Source organism: Heterodontus francisci, chromosome 4 (genome assembly GCF_036365525.1).
Source record: "Heterodontus francisci isolate sHetFra1 chromosome 4, sHetFra1.hap1, whole genome shotgun sequence".
NCBI lineage: Eukaryota > Metazoa > Chordata > Chondrichthyes > Heterodontiformes > Heterodontidae > Heterodontus > Heterodontus francisci.
The window spans coordinates 127,567,591-127,590,427 of NC_090374.1; the positions used below are offsets into that span (position 1 = coordinate 127,567,591).

Here is a 22,837-nt window from a genome sequence, read left to right on the forward strand (position 1 = left end):
ATTTTGATATGAATCAAACATAGGTGCCTGCTCTCAGGACACTAATCTTAATTACTTCTCTAAATTGTGATACAAAGAGAATACAACATGAAGAACTTGAGTATGTAATCTGTATCATAATTATTGTTCTGACTGTCCTGTACACGTCAATGGGATATAAATGTCATCTCTCATCATGTATCCACTGTATACTAGCTCTGTGACTAACTATTCAATCTATCAAATAGTAGCACAGTATCAGAGGATAGCTTCCACTCATGAAGTCATTCCCCAGGGTAAATCAGTGCCTTCATGACAGAAAGGGAATAATTGGGGTTAAAAGTAATTCTAAAAAGCTAGTCACACGTTATTCATAAATGATTTAGTACACTCATCAGAAGAAATGTAATATTACTTAATTCCCTATGGGATGTTCTATTTTATTGATGTAGCTGCATGACTGTCAACTGTAGGTCTAATGCAGGTGGGAAGTATACAGTAAATGGCAGAACCCTTAGGAATATTGACAGGCTGAGAGATCTGGGCGTACAGGTCCACAGGTCACTGAAAGTGGCAACGCAGGTGGATAAGGTAGATAAGAAGGCATACGGCATGCTTGCCTTCATCGGTCGGGGCATCGAGTATAAAAATTGGCAAGTCATGCTGCAGCTGTACAGAACTTTAGTTAGGCCACACTTAGAATATTGCGTGCAATTCTGGTTGCCACATTACCAGAAGGACGTGGAGGCTTTGGAGAGGGTACAGAAGAGGTTTACCAGGATGTTGCCTGGTCTGGAGGGCATTAGCTATGAGGAGAGGTTGGATAAACTTGGATTGTTTTCACTGGAACGACGGAGGTGGAGGGGCAACTTGATAGAGGTTTACAAAGTTATGAGTGGCATGGACAGAGTGGATAGTCAGAAGCTTTTTCCCAGGGTGGAAGAGTCAGTTACTACGGGGCATAGGTTTAAGGTGCGAGGGGCAAAGTTTAGAGGGGGTGTGCGAGGCAAGTTCTTTACACAGAGGGTGGTGAGTGCCTGGAACTTGCTGCCGGGGGAGGTGGTGGAAGCAGGTAAGATAGCGACGTTTAAGAGGCATCTTGACAAATACATGAATAGGATGGGAATAGAGGGATACGGCCCTGGAAGTGCAGAAGGTTTTAGTTTAGGCAGGCATCATGATCGGTGCAGGCTTGGAGGGCCGAATGGCCTGTTCCTGTGCTGTACTGTTCTTTGTTCTTTGTATAACTTTGTGAATACACCCTGCATTTAATCCTTCTCACCATCCTCAGTATTTCAAATTAAAACCATTTTGAAAATTTCTGCAGATATGCGATTAAAAAACCACCTCTCAATACTAGGCAGCTGGTTCACAGACTAGAATATCAAAAGGCCAACACAAAGAAAAGGAGTTAGGGTAACTAACTACCAGCCATTACAGACAGCCAATTTAACTGCTGTGGTATAGACAGACAGATGGATGGACCGAGTTGCCCCATCATGGTATCCAGCTGTTTCCCTGAGTGATCCACGTTTATTTCCTGCACGATCTGAACCAATCTGAAAGTTTACTGAATATGTGACAACTCATGTGAAAAAGTTCCTTGCTGTCTGTCCTAAATTTGTCTTTTACTAGTTTAAACCTGTGTCCCCTTGCGTTCCATAAGAAAAGGGGATAAAACGAAGCAGAAAAATTTGAAGAAGAGAGAAATAGAAGAAGGAAGTACTTTGGAGAAGTGTTGAAGGGGGGTGGGGGGGGGAAGGAGGGGATTGTTGAGGAGAAGCCAGGAATGCTTCTTTGGAAGGGGAGAAGGAATAAATTGAAATCAGTGTTTTAGAGGGAAGAAGTTAGAGGGAGTGGTGCTTTGGGATGAAGGAGGAACTGGATACAGAACAGGCAGAGCCTCTGAGAGCTTGGGTTGTAGGAGGAGGAGGAGACTGGACATGGGAGAGTGACTTTCGAGGTAGCTTTTGGGGAAGTGATGGTCTAGTTGGTCTCAAATATCACCTTGTTTCACTTTTCTTAGATTAAAAATTACCAATTGTGAAATAAAAATTAACCACACACAATTTTTAATGCAAAACTTTAAACTTTTCCAGGAAACATGTCTGCAGATTGCTCCCCCTCCTCCCCCAATAGAAATGCACCACCCATTACCGCAAGATTTTACCAACCCTGATCTTAAACCAGCTGCCAGGAAGTATAGAAGAGTGACTGAAGCAAAGGGAGTTAGAGGGGTAAGCACCTAGCTGTTGCTTGATGCCTCTTGTTACGACCAGTTTAGAAAGAGGTCTAGGGTTCCCTTTCAGCCTTCACCTGGTCTTACTGTAACAGGGTTTTATTTTTCAACACCGTGTTTTTAGCTCCCCCTTGGTGAATCCTTATTCACAGCTTTCCAATTATAAGGCAAAAAAACAAGCACAAACAGACTTTCTTAGGTTTAAAGAAGGTGAAATTTTATTAAAGTTAAACTTAAACTCTAATTTGGTTGGCACCTATGGATACACGACACGCCCATGCTAGTATGCATATGTGATATACACATGCAAATAGAAACAGAGCAGAAGAAAAATAAAGTGGAAAAGTTTGAGGCAATACCTGAAGAGGGCTTTTTGTGGCTGTGCTTCGAGTTCGCTGTAGGATCCTGGATTGTGGGTAGATCTTACTTTTCACTGGGGCCCAGTATTCTTCTTAAACCTTATTTGCTGTAGGACACTTTTCTCTCTTGGGGTTCATGTGTCTTCAGTGGGTTTTGGAGTTCCATGAGAAAGAGATGGGAGCAGACAGGACAGGCTGTGGCAAGCCAGCCAGGAGACATCTTTTCAATCCAGGAGCAAGGAGATTTCTGCTGGCATAATAATAAAAGCAAAATACTGCGGATGCTGGAAATCTGAAATAAAAACAGAAAGTGATGGAAAAACTCAGCAGGTCTGGCAGCATCTGTGGAGAGAGAAGCAGAATTAATGTTTCAGGTCAGTGACCCTTCTTCACTGCAGTCAGTGACGAATGAGCAATGCCAGGTGTTCATTACACTTACATTTGCCCACAGATTTTCCATGGGCTTTTGCACTGGAAGTTGCAATTATTTATTTATTTTTTTAATTCTTTCATGGGATGTGAGCGTCGCAGGCCAGCATTTATTGCCCATCCCTAATCAAAAAGAGTTAAGAGTGTGTTGTCATCTACAGGGGATCCGGGACCTGTGTGAATAGGGCAAGCAACTGTGTATCTCTTTAACTAATCAGAGTGAAAAATCCTCACAGTGGCACACAGAGTCCATGTGAAGGAATATAGGTATAATAGGCTTGATTGAGTAGAATTTGGAAATAGTGTATTATGCCTTTAGGGTTAAAGATTGAATAAATTGTTAGTTTTCAGAGCTCACTGAAGTTCCCCTTTAAGATGGTAGAGATAAACATTTCAAGGTCTCTGTTAGAATAGAATCTCTGTTACCAGGGGACTCTGTTAGAATAGAATTGCTGTTACCAGGGCCTTGGGAGATAAACACACACATTGAAATATCCTGTGTGACCTAAGTAAGAGGTAGCAATAAAACTTAATTGGTTTATGGGTTTGTTGTTCAGACAGGTCGGCTCTGGAGGTTGCTGTGGGTACCATGGAAAGGGTAATTAGCAATAAATGGAATGTACTCACAGGAACAAGAGAGGTCAGGTAAACACAATTATGAACATTTTGACCAGATAAAAGCTCTCAAACTTCAAAATCTAGTAAAACATTAAATTAAAGATATAGATTTTAAAAGGGAACACAGAAAGGTCACATCTAATGCAAAATCATATGACACCTTAGAAATAGTATAAAAATACAAGGTTATGAAGCAAACACTTATGAGTATTGAATCCTCAAATAACACTTCTCATCTCATGCCTTATTTGGGGATTTAAGGTATAAGTTTACTTTAAATTTAGAATATTCTGGATATTCTAAGATAATTTTTCTGTAACATTAGCAAGGTTAAACTTTTGGATTCTGTTAGAAATAAGAATATGTGTTACATCTCTCAGTAATATTTGATATTGTGATATACTTATCCACTTAAGAAGTTTATTGCATGTTAAATTCTTTAATAAATATATAAAAGTTAATAAATCGTCTCATGTATTCTGTCTACAACTACAAGAACCCCTTCTCTCTGTCTCTTTAAGTGGAGAGATACATATTGAAGAGAGTTTCCCAGACCCTTATAATATCTGGGATATTTATGACTTAGCCATAAAAATATTAGAATTTGGCTATCCAAAAGATGGTAAAATTATCTGTTGGTTTTCTTTCTTTGAGGGAAAGTTAGTGCAATTCTTTGGACCCAAATAAGTGTCTGAGAATTTGTCTGATTTAAACCTGATTAAAGGAGATTCGTGGAGATGTGCTCCTGATTTGGTTTTGTCCCTACAAGGTGTTAAAGTCATAAATATCTTCATCTAAACCAGAAAGTATCAGTTAGAATATTTAAATCAATGCCAAATTATGAACAAAAAGCGAAATAGAGGGGAAAGACAGTTTGGATTAAAAGGGAGAGAGAGATAAAAGAAACAAAGAAAAAGTGAAAAAAACTTTTCTTTAAATTTCCAAATCTTGAAAAATCATTAAAACTTGAAGAAATGAGACTCCACACTTGTGATAGTTAATTTTCAGTACCAGAGATGTTGTTTGGCAGTAATTAAGACTTGTCACACTGTTTAAAAATTTACTTGCACTTGAATGGACAATGCATAACTTTTTCTGGCAGGCTTAGTGGGGATCTGTCACAGAAGTAACACAACTTCACCCATTGCATGTATTTGAATGCCAAGGGGTGAATTTTAACCTGCCAAAATGTATGGGTTGGGTTTGGGTGAGATTAAAAAATGTTTAAAGTCTTAAACCCCACCTCCAACCCACCCACTTCTGGGTGTAACTGAGGTGGGACAGGGTGTTGGTAGGCAACCCTCTCTGTTATAATGAGACTATGAGCCTCACATTTAACTTTCCAGGTCATGACAGCCGTTATGTTCCAGGCATATGAATGCATGGCTTCCTCTATCGAGTGATTGGCGACCCTAATGGACAGCCACATTCCAATGATCCGTGCAGACCTGCAAATCCTCGCCTCGGCCGTGAGCTGGACTCAGCAGTGGCTAGGTGAGAGAGGGACCAGGGGTTTTTAGAGTGTCTCTGCTCCTAGTCCTTCTCCGGGGAGCAGGGAGATTTCTACAAGCCTTGAGAGGGAGGAGGTGAGCCAGCACTCCTCATCTGGGATGCCCCCTCAGGGTGATTACAATGTGGACACCGTCTCCTCACAGTCATTACCTATGGGTTTCTCACGTGTATCCTTTAGTTCCTTATTCATATCCTGAGTTTTCTTTTGTTAAAGATGTTTTGTTATTTTCTTCAGTTCCATTTAGGGGCTCACATATCTTTCAGTTTCCAATGAAGGATCTATACCCAAAATATTAACCAGGTTTTTCTTTACACTGGTGCTGATGAATCTGATGTGTATTCGGAACAGTTTCCTTTTTTTTTAATCACTATTTGCAATATAGGTTGAAATTATTCGCAGTACAATCTGTAAAACAGAGACCTTCTCGTTTTTGTGTGTAGGGGGATGCTCTTGAACAGGCAATCATTAGCCAAAAGCCACAGCTGGAGAAACTAATTGCAACAACAGCCCATGAACGAATGCCCTGGTTCCATGGGAAGAAATCTCGAGATGATGCTGAGCGTTGCATTCTCAGAGGCTCACGGACTAATGGAAAATTTTTGTGAGTAAAACAAATTGCACAATTTAAAAAAAAAATGCTATTCTCAGTTTCATTTTAATTTATTTAGACATACAGCACTGAAACAGGCCCTTTGGCCCACTGAGTCTGTGCCAACCATCAACCACCCATTTATACTAATCCTACATTAATCCCATATTCCTACCACATCCCCCCAATTCCCCTACCTACACTAGGGGCAATTTACAATGGCCAATTTACCTATCAACCTGCAAGTCTTTGGCTGTGGGAGGAAACCGGAGCACCCGGCAAAAACCCACGTGGTCACAGGGAGAACTTGCAAACTCCACACAGGCAGTACCCAGAACCGAACCCGGGTTGCTGGAGCTGTGAGGCTGTGGTGCTAACCACTGCGCCACTATGCCGCCCTAATTTATTGGAAATTTCTAAATATTCACTAACTTTTTACCTTTGTTTTGAACTACATTAACTCATTCAGTTCTAAATGATTTTTCAAGTGACAGAGGCCAAAAGAAGCTCAGTATTTTTGAATCATGTTGTACTTGATCATTGGTAAGATCCACTAATAAATTTCAATTATTCCTCTGAATGTTTACAGCTTCCCAAAATGCTGAAACCCCAATAAATTATCTAGCATCGTGGGGTACAATGTGAGGCAGGGTCTGTGTAGTTATTAGATTTTCATTTCTGCGGTGAAACCATCTTAATTCAATTATGCAAATTCAAAGAAAAAAGTTATCCGTGATCCACAATGCCTTATATTGTTAATAGTTGTATTGAACTGGATTACTTGATGAGGAACAAATTTAAAAGGTAAAGACAGTGACCATAAACCTTAAATTTTTAAACATTGGGACTAATTTCACTGATGTTTTCCCCCTAGGAAAACAACCATTCCATTTTCAGGTTTCTCTGGGGAGGTGGGGGTGGTGGGGGGGATGTAGGGCTGATGATGGTGGTAGTGCAATGGGGAAGGCAAACTGGCCCCATGCCTGCAGTAGGCACAGGCTCAAATTATGAACACTAAAAAGGTAAGAGGGGTTCTTCCTGGAATTGTGACCATAAGGTTTTCCTATGCGGGAGTGTCTCAAAAGGCTGTGTGAGCCTAGGCCGGGAACCCTCATCAAACCAGAGGTTTGAGAGGCCTTGGCACTAGGCTGAAGAGAGCACACGAGTTGAATCTTTTTTCAGTCATCTTTGAAGTTTGGGACCTTCTAGAAGATCTTGTCCAATAGCAATCAGAAGGCCTGTGGGCCAGCAGCCAGGAACATACCTGCATACCTGGCAGTCTGTAAATATGATTGAATTTCCTTCCCCTTCTCTGGTGCTAGGTCCTGCCACGAGAAAGGCCTACATTGGAGTTGCCCTGGACTAGAAATACTGGTGATACTGTATCTGGGCAGGGATAGCACACTGCATTCTAGTGCTGGGCCAGAAAAATTGATGCCATGACCTCCAGATATGACAGTCCTGAAAAATATGCATTGTTGACATTTTGTAATGTGAAAATAGTAGAGCTCAGATCAGGTTTTAGGGATGTCACAAGCCCCTGAGGTGAAAGATAAAAGCAAAATACTGCAGATGCTGGAAATATGAAACAAAACAAAAAGGTGCTGGAAATACTCAGCAGGTCTGGCAGCATCTGAGGAGAGAGAAACAAAGTTAACATTTCAGGTCTGTGACCTTTCATCAGAACTGGCAAAGGTTTGAAAAGAATTAGATTTTAAGCAAGTGAAGGGGGAGGGGAGTGGGGTAGAGAACAAAGGGGAAGGTGTTTGATAGGGCAGAGGGAGAGTAAATAACAAAACTGTCCTGGGACAAAGGCAAAGCGTGTGTTAATGCTTGTGGTGAAAGACAAAGCATTCGTCCAGAGAGTGTTAATAGTGGAATAATGAGTAGCTCTGACTACATGAAAAGCAGGCACATGGTTAAAAGATAAAATATTTTAGAAAAGGCCAGTCATTCTCTGAAGTTATTGAACTCAATGTTCAGTCCGCAAGGCCTGTAGATTGCCTAATCGAAAGATCAGGTGCTGCTCCTCGAGCTTGTGTTGATGTTCACTGGAACACTGGAGCAGGCCAAAGACAGAAATATTGGCATGAGAGCGGGGGGAGGGAGGGCCGGTGTGGGAGTGTTGAAATGGCAAGCAACCGGAAGCTCAGGGCCATGCTTTCAGACTGAGCGGAGGTGTTCAGCAAAGCAGTCACCCAATCTGCGTTTGGTCTCCCCAATGTAGAGGAGACCTCTCCTTCACTCGCTTAAAATCCAGTTCTTTTCAAACCTTTGCCAGTTCTGATGAAAGGTCACAGACCTGATACGTTAACTTTGCTTCTCTCTCCACAGATGCTGCCAAACCTGCTGAGTATTTCCAGCACTTTTTTTGCTTTGTCTGAGATGAAAGAGTTTGATTTTCTTCTACCCCCCACTTGGGTGCCCTGTTGCACTGCACCTGACTGGAACACAGCTGTGCCCAGGCAAATTTCTGAGTCCAGTTAATTAGTTCGCCTTGACTTCCATGTGGGCACAGAAACAACCCAGGGAATGTATGGATACCCCACATCTCAAAGAAGTGTCTGATGCTGCAGTCTGAGAGTCCTGTAGTTATGCGAGTTAGAACCAGTAGTCTGACTAGTATTGGTACAATTTTGGATAGGTGGTGCAACTTTAGCCTTTTCAAATGATATATAAGGGAAAATTTGCACACTTTAGAATGTATATTGGACAATAAAACACCAAATTCAACAAGCCTTATAAAATCTCCCAACCATTATTTTTAATTTAATGGATAGGATATGCTGGGGAACCCACTGACTTCGGCACCTGAACTTCCAACATGTGTTCCTGGAGAGCAAACCTTTACACCAAGAGCATGAATTCGAAAAAGCTACCTGATAGTGCCCAATATTTCTAATGCTTAACTGTCTGTTAGTCAGAAAACAGAAGCACCAGTTACTGGTCAGTTTAAACAAACAATTGTGAGTGCCTGCCCAATCGTGAAGAGAAGATCAAAAATGGCCCAAGTAACTTTAAAAAAAAAACTTCTGTTGCACTCAAATTGTTGTCAAGATATTTACTGGAAGCTTGTGGTTTCATAGCTCAGTGAAAAAAAATGTGTGCATGTACTTCCTGCACTGACCTGTGGTTAAGTGGCAGGCAGATGCTGACAACAGTTGTCAAAGGAGTTCTTGCAGAGCCTCACTGGTGAGTTCAGTTTATATGAATTCAATGTGAAAAATAAATTGCAGCTAGAGAAAGCCTTCCTCAACCACTAGGCAACCAGAAACCTAATTCCACCCCCACTGCACCAATGCCAGGCATCAGACTGTCACCAAATATAATGAAACAGATACTGATTGAGCTCAGACCTCTGGTGAATTAGAGACAGATTTGCATGTGACCATTTGAAAGGCTGCACAACTAATAACACAAGATCATCAAACAGAATTAATCAGTAGCCAATAATTATTTAAAATCATTGAAGCATATGTTTAAATTCATGAAGGGTTTAGGTAGAGTAAATGAAGAAAATTTGTTTCCAATGGCTGAAGGGTCAATAAAAATAAGTAGAGAGAACAGATTTAAGGTAATTGGCAAAAGAACCAGAGGAACATGAGGAAAAACCTTGTTATACAATGAGTGATTAAGATTTGGAATGCGCTGCCTGATAGCATGGTGGATACAGGTTCAAGAGTAGCTTTCAAAAAGGAATAGGATGAATATTTGAAGGGAAACAAAATAAAGGGATATGGGGAAAGAGCAGAGGAGTGGAACTAACTGGATTACTCTTTATAAGAGCTAGTACAAACTCAATGGGCTGAATGGCCTCCTTCTGTGCTGCACTGTATGATTCTACAATTCTATGTACAATGAAAAAATACTCCATACCACTATGGGAAAGACTTGGACATTTCTTTTTAAAAATTGAAATAAAACATTGAGGGGGAAAATCAAAAAAGCCTTGTTCTGGTGTTATTAGGAGTGCAGCCTTTCAAATGGTCTCATCTGTATCTAATTCACCAGAGGTCTAAGCTCAATCACTTTTTTCCAACAAACACGATTGGCAAAACAGCAGTACATGCAAACTATTGGGTCAGTGACATCACTTCTATTCATTGTGTTTATAATGACAAAGGTCATATTGAATGTGCGGTCCATCTAATGGTTGCCAGTGTAAACTCTGAGTTTTGAACTTTGAGACAGTCTCAGCATAAGGTAAACTTGTCTTTGAGGGTAGGTTTCAGGCTAGCTCAAATTTAGCTGCAGCTATTCACTATCTGTCATTTTTAATATGTCCAGTGCATTCATCATTTCCACTAGTCTTACCAGCAGACAATCCAAGAGGTTAAGGACATCCTGGCCGATCCACTGCAACTTAATTTCAATAGACTCATACTAGCATATAGTATGGTGCAGAATATTTAACTGCTAGCTAATCAACCAGTTACTTATGTAACATCAGAGCAAATACCTGCTGATTTTTTAAAAAATCTAATACTGACCAACTTCATTTGAAAATCCTTCAACTGAGTCAGTATCTTCTGCACTTGTCACAAAAGTGCTTCCATTTTTTGTTAAAATTTTTGAGGACTTGTGTTTTAAAACTGAAAAGATCCTTTGGATGTATTTTTTTTACAAAGTCCACTGAAAGGACACTTGGGAAGTTGTTTGAAAATAACCTTTGCTGGAAATCATGTGCTTTAAGCTCAACAAAAGCAGAAACCTTGTTGGGGAAGATGTTTACAGAGAAGTCACATGTCAAGATTTATGAGGGTCAGGAGGTTCTGAAGTGCCGTTTGGTTTCGCTTCTGTGATATTGGGCTGGAATGTATACTTCTGCCGCCACAATCGGCGGCGGACAAAAACAATGGCGGTCCGCCAACGCAGGCCGCACATCACAGAGCCGCTGCTGTGTTAAGCGTGGCAACTCATTTAAATAGCCAGGCGGACCACCCAACCCGATGATGACCCGAGCAATGGCATCAGCTGCATTTGTGCATTTTGACCTTTCCCCACCCCCAAATGCATCAACTTTACCCCTTCCCACCTTTCCCTGCACCAATAAGATGACTGTGACCCCGCTCCTCGCCTCCTGAACAGAGAAACTTAGCTGCTTCCCCCCTCCCCAACAGTGTTCCGCTTCGGATCCCCAGACGGGGATCCAAAGGGTAGGAGCACCAGCCATTAGTGCCAATATCGCACCAGGACAGATGGTGGGAGTGAGAAGGTAATTTATTCATTGATTTAAATAATTTACATATTTAAATTGGGCTCCCGTCGCCAAGCAGCAGGGGGGCCACCACGAGGCCTCGCTGCCGCTGGCAATATTGGGCCGGGACTTCCCGGCGCCGAGGTCCATGGTGGGCCTCTCTTGGAGACATTTTCCAGCACCACCTCCCCCCTCACCCCGCCATGACCCCCGACGTCAGGGAGTCTGTAAAATTCAGCCCATTGTTTTTTTGTTCAGTTGCGCTACGGATAGTTTTTGAAAAGCAGTTAAAGATCAACCTGCCAAGGAATAAACCGCCAGCTCATCTTTCCGGCACCTCTCTAAGAGGTCCAGTGTGTCAGCTCCTCTTTCTTCCCCTTGCTGAGAAACCCTGCGTATTCAATGTGATAACCGAAACCCTCGATGCCGCATTTCTCCCAGAAAGCCTACTAGACTATTTCTCGACATCTCCAGAATGAAATGCTTCTGAAAAGATCCCAGTGACCTGTCACCATAAACCTGGATGCCAGACCAAAAGGGACAACTGACATCCTTCCATATCTTTTTTTTTTCTTCAAGGATTAGCAAGTATTTGGCCAAAGTTTTTTTTTGTCTTTTTTTTTGAAACAGAGCTCTGCAGAGAGAATTTCTTTATATTTTCTGTGTCTGTGTGTGTGTGTGTGTGTGTATGTGTGAGCTTGAGTGTGGGGATTTTAAAAGGGAACTTTCATGTTTCCATCTGTGTGTTAACACTTTGCTTCATTACTGGATAAGTCTTGTTTTATAATAAACTGATAATTTTTTTTTTTTTTTAAAGAAACCTGGTTGGTGTATTTTATTCTGGGATAAAGAGTAGAGCAGAAAGAGTCACTTACAGCACAAAAGAAGGCCATTCGTCCCATTGAGTCCATGCCAGCTCTCCACAGAGCTATTCAGTCAGTCCCACTCCCTAGTTTAATCCCCGTAGCCCTGCAAGTCTATTTCTCTCAGTTGGCCATCAACTTCCTCTTGAAGTTATTTATCATCTCCACTTCCATTGTGTGAAAAAGAAGGAAGACTTGTATTTATATAGCACCTTTCACAATCACTAGACGTCTCAAAGTGCTTTACGATCAATTAAGTACTTTTTGAATTGTAGTCACTATTGTAATATGGGAAATGGGCAGCCAGCACATGCGCAGCAAACTCTCACAAGCAGCAATGTGGTAATGACTACATAATCTGTTTTTGGTGATGTTGATTGAGGGATAAATATTGGTCAGGAGACTGGAGATAACTCCCCTGCTCTTTTTCGAAATAGTGCCATGAGATCTTTTACATCCACCCAATAAAGCAGATGGGGCCTTGGTTTAATATCTCATGCAAAATACAGCACCTCCAACAATGCAGCATTCCCTCAGTACAGCACTGGAGTGTCAGCCTTGATTTTTGTACTCAAGAGTGGAACTTGAACCAGGGACCTTATGACTCAAAGGCAAGAGTGCTACCAACTGAGCCACAGCCACAGGAGGGAAGGACAAAATTTTTTAGGGTGACTGTGAGACATGCATATGATATGGCACAAAGATGCGGGTGATTGTGAGTGTTGGTTTTTCGGATGAGGATGTGAGGAGGGGCCTCGAGTGAGATTAATGAGTGGAGCTGCATGGTATGTTAGTCTGAGGAGCGTTATGCAGGAAAATGCAGGGAAAGTCAGAGTGCGGGGCTTGGCACCTGGAAGTGTTATGCCACTCATGTCTCCTGCCCTCCTGAGGTACTTAACCCTCTTGCAGCACTGTCTCCTAGTTCGAGGCGCCACACTTCTGCCGTTTACCCTCTGAACGGACAGAGGGCAGTCTGAAGGGGGAGGGTGAACAGCCAGAGGTTGTGGTACACATCGGTACCAATGACATAGGCAGGAAGAGTGATGAGGTCCTGCAGGGGGAGTTTAGGGAGTTAGGTAGTAAGTTAAAAAACAGGACCTCTAGGGTTGTAATCTCTGGATTACTCCCTGTGCCACGTGCCAGTGAGGCTAGAAATAGGAAGATAGTGCAGCTAAACATGTGGCTGAGCAGCTGGTGTAGAAGGGAGGGTTTCAGATACCTGAACCATTGGGCTCTCTTCAAGGACAGATGGGACCTGTACAAGAAGGACGGGTTGCATCTAAACTGGAAAGGCACTAATATCCTGGCTGCAAGGTTTGCTAGTGTCACTCGGGAGGGTTCAAACTAGTGTGGCAGGGGGGTGAGAACCAGAGCAGTAGGACAGCTAGTGAAGTAAATGAGAAGGACATAGTAAATAAGGCCAGTAGGACTAAGAGGAAGAGCAGGCAGGGAGATGTTGCTGAGCACAGCGGGACTGGTGGTCTGAAGTGCATTTGTTTCAATGCGAGAAGTATAACAGGTGAGGCAGATGAACTTAGAGCTTGGATTAGTACTTGGAAATATGATGTTGTTGCTAATACAGAGACTTGGTTGAGGGAAGGGCAGGATTGGCAGCTAAATGTTCCAGGCTTTAGAAGCTTCAGGTGGGATAGAGGGGGATGTAAAAGGGGTGGGGGTGTTGCATTACTGGTTAAGGAGAATATCACAGCTGTACTGCGGGAGGACACCTCAGAGAGGTCATGCAGCGTGGCAATATGGGTGGAGCTCAGGAATAGGAAGGGTGCAGTCACGATGTTGGGGATTACTACAGGCCTCCCAACAGCCAGCAGGAGGTAGAGGAGCAGATATGTAGACAGATTTTGGAAAGATGTAAAGGTAACAGGGTTGCAGTGGTGGGTGATTTTAACTTCCCCATATTGACTGGGACTCACTTACTGCCTTGGATGGGGCAGAATTTGTGAGGAGCATCCAGGAGGGCATCTTGAAATAGTATGTAGATAGTCCAACTAGGGATGGGGCCATTCTGGACCTGGTATTGGGAAATGAGTCCGGCCAGGTGGTCGAAGTTTCAGTGGGGGAGCATTTCAGGAGCAGTGACCATAACTCCATAAGTTTTAAGGTACTTGTGGATAAGGATAAGAGTAGTCCTCGGGTGAAGGTGTTAAATTGGGGGAAGGCTAATTATAACAATATTAGGCAGGAACGGAAGAATTTAGATTGGGGACGGCTGTTTGAGGGTAAATCAACATCTGACATGTGGGAGTCTTTCAAACGTCAGCTGATTAGAATCCAGGACCATCATGTTCCTGTGAGGAAGAAAGACAAGTTTGGCAAGTTTCGGGAAGCTTGGATAACTCGGGATATTGTGAGCCTAGTCAAAAAGAAAAAGGAAGCATTTGTAAGGGCTGGTAGGCTAGGAACAGATGAAGCACTTGAGGAATATAAAGACAATAGGAAGGAACTTAAGCAAGGAGTTAGGAGGGCTAAAATGGGTCATGAAAAGTCATTGGCAAACAGGATTAAGGAAAATCCCAAGACTTTTTATACATATATAAAGAGCAAGAGGATAACCAGGGAAAGGGTTGGCCCACTCAAGGACAGAGATGGGAATCTATGTATGGAGCCAGAGGAAATGGGTGACGTGCTAAATGAGTACTTTGCATCAATATTAACCAAGGAGAAGGACTTGGTGGATGATGAGCCAAGAGAAGGGAGTGCAGATAGTCTCAGTCATCTCATTATCAAAAAGGAGGAGGTGTTGGGTGTCTTGCAAAGCATTAAGGTAGATAAGTCCCCAGGGCCTGATGGGATCTACCCTAGAATACTGAGGGAGGCAAGGGAAGAAATTGTTAGGGCCTTGACAGAAATCTTTGCATCCTCATTGGCTGCAGGTGAGGTCCCAGAGGACTGGAGAATAGCCAATGTTGTTCCTTTGTTTAAGAAGGGTGGTAAGGATAATCCAGGAAATTAAAGGCCGGTGAGCCTTATGTCAGTGGTAGGGAAACTATTAGAGAGGATTCTTCGGGACAGGATTTACTCCCATTTGGAAACAAACGAACTTATTAGCGAGAGACAGCATGGTTTTGTGAAGGGGAGGTCGTGTCTTACTAATTTGATTGAGTTTTTTGAGGAAGTGACGAAGATGATTGATGAGGGAAGGGCGGTGGATGTTGTCTATATGGACTTTAGTAAAGCCTTTGACAAGGTCCCGCATGGCAGACTGGTGCAAAAGGTGAAGTCACACGGGATCAGAGGTGAGCTGGCAAGATGGATACAGAACTGGCTCAGTCACAGAGACAGAGGGTAACAGTGGATGGGTGTTTTTCTGAATGGAGGGATGTGACTAGTGGTGTTCCGCAGGGATCAATGCTGGGACCTTTGCTGTTTTTAGTATATATAAATGATTTGGAGGAAAATGTAGCTGGTCTGATTAGTAAGTTTGCGGACGGCACAAAGGTTGGTGGAGTTGCGGATAATGATGAGGATTGTCAGAGGATACAGCAAGATATAGATCGGTTGGAGACTCTGGCGGAGAAATGGCAGATGGAGTTTAATCCGGACAAATGTGAGGTAATGCATTTTGGAAGATCTAATGCAGGTGGAAGGTATACAGTAAATGGCGGAACCCTTAGGAGTATTGACAGGTAGAGAGATCTGGGCGTACAGGTCCACAGGTTACTGAAAGTGGCAACGCAGGTGGATAAGGTAGTCAAGAAGGCTTATGGCATGCTTGCCTTCATCGGTCAGGGCATAGAGTATAAAAATTGGCAAGTCATGTTGCAGCTGTACAGAACCTTAGTTAGGCCACACTTAGAATACTGCGTGCAATTCTGGTCGCCACACTACCAGAAGGATGTGAAGGCTTTGGACAGGGTACAGAGGAGGTTTACCAGGATGTTGCCTGGACTGGAGGGCATGAGCTATGAGGAGAGGTTGGAAAAACTCTGATTGTTTTCACTGGAACGACGGAGGTGAAGGGGCGATATGATAGAGGTTTACAAAGTTATGAGCGGCATGGGCAGAGTGGATAGTCAGAAGCTTTTTCCCAGGGTGGAAGAGTCAGTTACTAGGGGACATAGGTTTAAGGTGCAAGGGGCAAAGTTTAGAGGGGATGTGCGAGGCAAGTTTTTTTACACAGAGAGTGGTGAGTGCCTGGAACTTGCTGCCAGGGGAGGTGGTGGAAGCAGATACGATAGCGACGTTTAAGAGACATCTTGACAAATATATGAATAGGAAGGGAATGGAGGGATATGGGCCCCGGAAGTGCAGAAGGTGTTAGTTTAGGCAGGCATTAAGATTGGCGCAGGCTTGGAGGGCCGAATGGCCTGTTCCTGTGCTGTACTGTTCTTTGTTCACTTCCTTGGTCATTTCCCTCCACAGTGCTTGGTTTGAGAGGCTGGCCTCTTCCTCCTGTCCTTGACAAACATTACTCAAAAGACTTCTAAGATTATTTTTCCAGCTGTGGGAGAATCCACTTGAACATCAGTATCACCCAGTCGCTCTTCAATATCCCTAGCAGCTAGCCTTGCTTTAGCCTTATGAGTACTGTCTGCGAGGAATTTTTCAGTGCAGAATCACATATGTGACAAAGCTGGTTGCCCCTTATCTTGTGCCTCAGAATAAACTCCAAACTCTCTCCAACTATCTAACTTCCTTTGTTTTGCCTCTCTTATTGGTTTATCCTAAAGTTTATCAGCAGCCCAGTCACCAAAACTGCATGGTCATGAGGACCACTGTTTCTAGTTCTGTTCCGAGACTTCTGTGGCCATTATTTCATTGTCTAGTCTATTCATGTTATGGCCTCTATTTACACTTTATGTCTGTTGGGAATACTACTGCAATACCTCCCTCTTGCACTATCAGAGGCTTTTTCTCTGGTATGTGATTATTTCCTGAAGAAAGAGTCACTTCCGGACTCCCTATCAGTACTTGCACAGCGCTTCCTTAATTTCTACTCTTTCACCCCATTCTGACAGTCCACGGACCTCACTTTTAGGCCATCACCCCGAACATTCAACCAATATTTAAACTGGCCAGTACCTTTTGCTGTGCATCGCACAATTGTTGCATCCTTCCATTTACTAGACCCCTCTGGAATATATGTCACCTGAGTACCCATTCTGGGAAATTGGCCTGTGGATGTGATAGCTCTGTCATGTGTATCATGGTAACTCATATTATCATTATCCAGCCCCTGATCTACTGCATTCTGTTCCTCAGGACCTTCATCACAAAATACATGAGGATTTGAGGGTCAAGGTGCCTTGTTTACTTCTCAGAGTCCAAGATATTGTAATTAATTCAGATTAATCGTGAGGAATGAACCTTAACAGTTTGATTGGCATGTTTGATAATTACTGTCTGACCATCACAACCTGTTACCTTACTAGGGTCTTTCCATTCCCTATGACCCTCTCTTTTCGAGCATACTAAATCTCCTGAATTGAGGTCTGTCTCAGATGGTCTTGTGTGACGCCTCACTGCTCCTGGAATCTTCTCCGAGACCTCAGCCTTGATGAAAGACCATCTCTCATGTTCCATCATTATGATTGACCGAATCGGTAACTGGGTAAACATTTTAAAAAATATATGTTGTGAGCTGTGGAGAAGTGGGACTAGACAGTGCACTCCTCCCACCTTGGTCATAACACACTACATGTGAATCTACGCCTAAATTAATGACTGTTAGTGTAAAGAAGCGCCTCTTAGATTGGTGAGGTAAGTTCTATTAGTCAGGTCTGGGTTCATTCATTTTCCCTAGTGTAGTGTTGAAAAGGTTGTACCCTGGAGTTTCCTCTGCATTTGCACCCAGATACACACGTAATCTGGGTTCAAAGCTAGTATGCAGTTTAGATGATTGTAGAATTTTAGGTGTAGGTGAGTTACCCACTTAAGTAAAATCCACCCGAGTCTCCTTGATCTTTCCTGGCTGTCCATCAAATGCTCCAACAGTACAAATTTCTGCCAATATAAGAGAAAATTTTGAACCTGTGAAATGACGGCCAGGAATTGAAAATCGAGTGGGGCTGAGGGAACACCTCAGATCCTCCACTGGTGCTCAAGTCACACCTAATTCCATATCGAGGCAGGCCTGGGAATTGACCAGCAGCCTGCCCATCTGAAACAGCTGTAAGACTGCTTCACTGTGCAAATCAGGGTGCTTTGCCAGTTGTCAGACTCCATTACAAAACTCAGGTACAAATGGATGAGGGACCACTAGAGACTTCTCAAGCACAGCCACAAATTTTTCCAAGTTATACATTTTGGTGTGCCAGAAAGAGCAAGAGTGCTCATGTAGGTTCCACAAAAATACTGCGGCCATTAATGGCCTGGGCTTACCCTCTTGGCTTCATCTGTTCCACTTGAACTCACCTTTGGATTGTTTCACATTGGAGCCAACTGGAATTCATCAGGCTCCGATTGGCGAGCTGCTTCAGGATGTCTGTTTGGTTGTACAGACCAGCACTCTGTCAACTTACTGCCTATTTTGGCCTAAGTCAAATTTCATCCCTATATCACATAATTGCAAAGCTGCATGTAATTTCCTCCAACTTTTACAAGTCTGCTTCTTGAATAATGGCAGCAGATATTTTACGACCATCAGATGACGTGTGATTGCAAAATGATAAGCTTTATTTTTAAAATAGTGACCCCAGTATATAAGCTCCCTGTCAAGGGGTTGCAATAGGAACCCCTAACAGCAATGTAGGGACATTTGATTGGCACTGAAAGACTTTGGTTGTTTTGACACAAAAATAAGAAAGTGTAGACAAGCAAATACAATGGAATGTATGTAAGAAGGGTGACCACTGCTGCATTTGACAAACAGGCAGCCCCATAGGGATATGGCTCACTTGTATCAGTACCATAATTTATATAAAGGATATCAATGTATGTTTACAATTTTCTCTAGAATTTTTAGTACTGGGGATGTGATAGTGGAATACTAGATGCAGAATTGACCATGCAACACCAACTTTACTCACGTAGCAGCTTGGGTCACATTTGACAAATGTCTAGAGGGTGATTAGTTAATCTCAATTGTATGCAACTAAGAATCATTGAAATCCCTAACTGAGTTGCATATCTTTCCTTATAGTCTTGTCCCTTCACTTTTTTGGTTGATGAGAGGTGTCCTCCAATACTGGGGACATTGTCATACAAGAGATAAATCTGCATACCTGCCACAATGTTTTTCTTGCAGCGCTACTATCAGTGAAGCTACTTCCCTTTTTTAAAAGTGGAGAACAATATGAACAACAAGCGGTTTGTATAGTCATATCTTGCTTTCGCCTTTTGCACCTGGGTTCTGGTTCTGTGGTCAGCAGGAACTCAGGGGTGAAGAACAGATGTCAGCAGCATCAATAGACAAAATATATGCTTCAAAAATTGACCCAAGTGAAATATCTTTAGAATAAATGGTGACAGGAAGAGGATGTTTTCACAGGTCATTAACTTGGGTTCTTTCCTAAATATTAGATTTTTTTCATTGCGGAGAAAGTGTTTGGCCCTGGCTAATATTGAAACTATTGTGCCAGTCTTTAGTTCATAGAAAAGGGAAATGCAATGATCCTGTGCTTAGAATTGTCACTTAGGAGTAATCTACGCAGTGTGAAAGTACAAACTTTATTGATACTCTGTCTCATGAGTAACTAATTGAGAGGACGACAGTAAAAGATTATGCATTATCATTATTATACCCTATTACAGTTCTGCTGTTGGAGACTTGACATGTGTTAGAGAAGTTAATGAATATATGAAGCCTCTTTGGCATATTCCAATTTGTCTGCTTGTCAACCATAAGGTATTATAATATTGAGAATGAAAACAGGTTTTGATCTGTAGGGATGTCATAGAGCCAAGGAGGCCATTTGGCCCAACAAGTCCATGCCGGCTCTCTATGGAGCTATGCAGTCAGTCCCATTCCCCGGCTTGATCCCTGTAGCCCTGCAACTCTATTTCACTCAGGTGGCCATCCAACTTCCTCTTGAAGTCAGTGTTTGTCTCTGCTTCCACCAATTATATTGATAAGAAACCTATTATTCGTGCCTGTGGTGAATTGAGCCACTCCACATTCCTACATATATCATTAACCAATCATATGACATGAGGAGATAAAGCCTTTAGCATTTGTATACTTCCTTCACTATTGAGGTTGCACTCAATGCAGATAGCATGAACAGAAACCTAGGGATTATTGGACTTTGGTTTTGCCCATCTGATACAAAACTACCAACAATGCTAATTAAAAACAATCAACGTAAAACTACATCAAATTTTAAAATTGGCAATAAATTCACTAAAGGTACAGTCTTCACCATTTACACCGTACACAATTATCAGAGACAGCCACCTTTATTGGGCAAATGGCACTCATCATTTGCCATTTTCACTGAAGTTAATTACAAAAGCACTGATTATAATGCATTAAGTGGCCAGTTATTTCAGATATTGTCATATCGCATAGTACATCAAATAACATACCTGGACCATGAGTCTCAAAATAGACATCCAATAAATAGTTTTGGCTGACATCCTGCTGCTTACGGCCCAACTAGAGTCCAACAGAGAACTGATGTAATTGAAGTTGTTAATGGAACCAACTTAAGTAAAGACAATAGCACATTGACATAGTGACTTTTCCTATATAAATCACTGCAATTCTTCTTCTTTCCAGAATAAGAGATCGTGATGACAAGGGATCGTATGCTCTCTGCTTGTTTCACGAGGGCAAAATATATCATTACCGAATTGACAGAGACAAAACAGGGAAACTGTCCATTCCAGATGGGAAAAAATTTGACACACTCTGGCAGGTAGAGTCTTTAAAGGTTTTGTTGATTAGCTGAATATATTTTGCAATGCTGCTCTTTTACCCAAAGTCTGTTCGGTGTAAAATGCACAGCACTGTTCTGATCCTTTTAATTGAATTAAAACATAGAACATAGAACATTACAGCGCAGTACAGGCCCTTCGGCCCTCGATGTTGCGCCGACCTGTGAAACCATCTGACCTACACTGTTCCATTTTCATCCATATGTCTATCCAATGACCACTTAAATGCCCTTAAAGTTGGTGAGTCTACTACTGTTGCAGGCAGGGCGTTCCACGCCCCTACTACTCTCTGAGTAAAGAAACTACCTCTGACATCTGTCCTATATCTATCACCCCTCAACTTAAAGCTATGTCCCCTCGTGTTTGCCATCACCATCCGAGGAAAAAGACTCTCACTATCCGCCCTATCTAACCCTCTGATTATCTTATATGTCTCTACTAAGTCACCTCTCCTCCTCCTTCTCTCTAACGAAAACAACCTCAAGTCTCTCAGCCTTTCCTCGTAAGACCTTCCCTCCATACCAGGCAACATCCCAGTAAATCTCCTCTGCACCCTTTCCAAAGCTTCCACATCCTTCCTATAATGCGGTGACCAGAACTGCACGCAATACTCCAGGTGCAGCCGCACCAGAGTTTTGTGCAGCTGCAGCATGACCTCGTGGCTCCGAAACCCGATCCCCCTACTAATAAAAGCTAACACATCATATGCCTTCTTAACAGCCCTATTAACCTGGGTGGCAACTTTCAGGGATTTATGTACCTGGACACCAAGATCTCTCTGCTCATCTACACTACCAAGAATCTTCCCATTAGCCCAGTACTCTGCATTCCTGTTACTCCTTCCAAAGTGAATCACCTCACACTTTTCCGCATTAAACTCCATTTGCCATCTCTCAGCCCAGCTCTGCAGCCTATCTATGTCCCTCTGTAACCTACAACATCCTTCGGCACTATCCACAACTCCACCGACCTTCGTGTCATCCGCAAATTTACTAGCCCACTCTTCTACACCCTCATCCAGGTCATTTATAAAAGTGACAAACAGCAGTGGCCCCAAAACAGATCCTTGCGGTACACCACTAGTAACTAAACTCCAGGATGAACATTTGCCATCAACCACCACCCTCTGTCTTCTTTCAGCTAGCCAATTTCTGATCCAAAGCACTAAATCACCTTCAATCCCATACTTCCGTATTTTCTGCAATAGCCTACCATGCCTACCTTATCAAACGCCTTACTGAAATCCATATACACCACATCCACGGCTTTACCCTCATCCACCTGTTTGGTCACCTTCTCAAAAAACTCAATAAGGTTTGTGAGGCACGACCTACCCTTCACAAAACCGTGCTGACTATCTCTAATGAACTTATTCTTTTCAAGATGATTATAAATCCTATCTCTTATAACCTTTTCCAACATTTTACCCACAACCGAAGTAAGGCTCACAGGTCTATAATTACCAGGGCTGTCTCTACTCCCCTTCTTGAACAAGGGGACAACATTTGCTATCCTCCAGTCTTCCGGCACTATTCCTGTCGACAATGACGACATAAAGATCAAGGTCAAAGGCTCTGCAATCTCCTCCCTGGCTTCCCAGAGAATTCTAGGATAAATCCCATCTGGCCCAGGGGACTTATCTATTTTCACACTTTCCAAAATTGCTAACACCTCCTCCTTGTGAACCTCAATCCCATCTAGCCTAGTAGTCTGTATCTCAGTATTCTCCTCGACAACATTTTCTTTCTCTACTGTAAATACTGACGAAAAATATTCATTTAATGCTTCCCCTATCTCCTCTGATTCCACACACAACTTCCCACTACTATCCTTGATTGGCCCTAATCTAACTCTAGTCATTCTTTTATTCCTGATATACCTATAGAAAGCCTTAGGGTTTTCGTTGATCCTATCCGCCAATGACTTCTCGTGTCCTCTCCTCGCTCTTCTTAGCTCTCCCTTTAGATCCTTCCTGGCTAGCTTGTAACTCTCAAGCGCCCTAACTGAGCCTTCACATCTCATCCTAACATAAGCCGCCTTCTTCCTCTTGACAAGCACTTCAACTGCTTTAGTAAACCATGGCTCCCTCGCTCGACAACTTCCTCCCCGCCTGACAGGTACATACTTATCAAGGACACGCAGTAGCTGCTCCTTGAATAAGCTCCACATTTCGATTGTGCCCATCTCCTGCAGTTTCCTTCCCCATCCTACGCATC

General features: G+C 42.6%; 1 protein-coding gene across 4 annotated transcripts in view; it reads left to right on the plus strand.

The window, feature by feature from the left end:
- The window catches only part of syk (spleen tyrosine kinase), a 184,314-nt gene that overhangs the window by 82,043 nt on the left and 79,434 nt on the right, over positions 1-22,837 (plus strand). For all 4 annotated transcript variants that reach the window (XM_068030147.1, XM_068030145.1, XM_068030148.1 and 1 more), the window contains exons 3-4: positions 5,578-5,738; positions 20,464-20,602. In XM_068030147.1, coding sequence (XP_067886248.1) covers positions 5,578-5,738; positions 20,464-20,602 — 300 coding nt within the window. The remainder of the gene's footprint in view (positions 1-5,577; positions 5,739-20,463; positions 20,603-22,837) is intronic.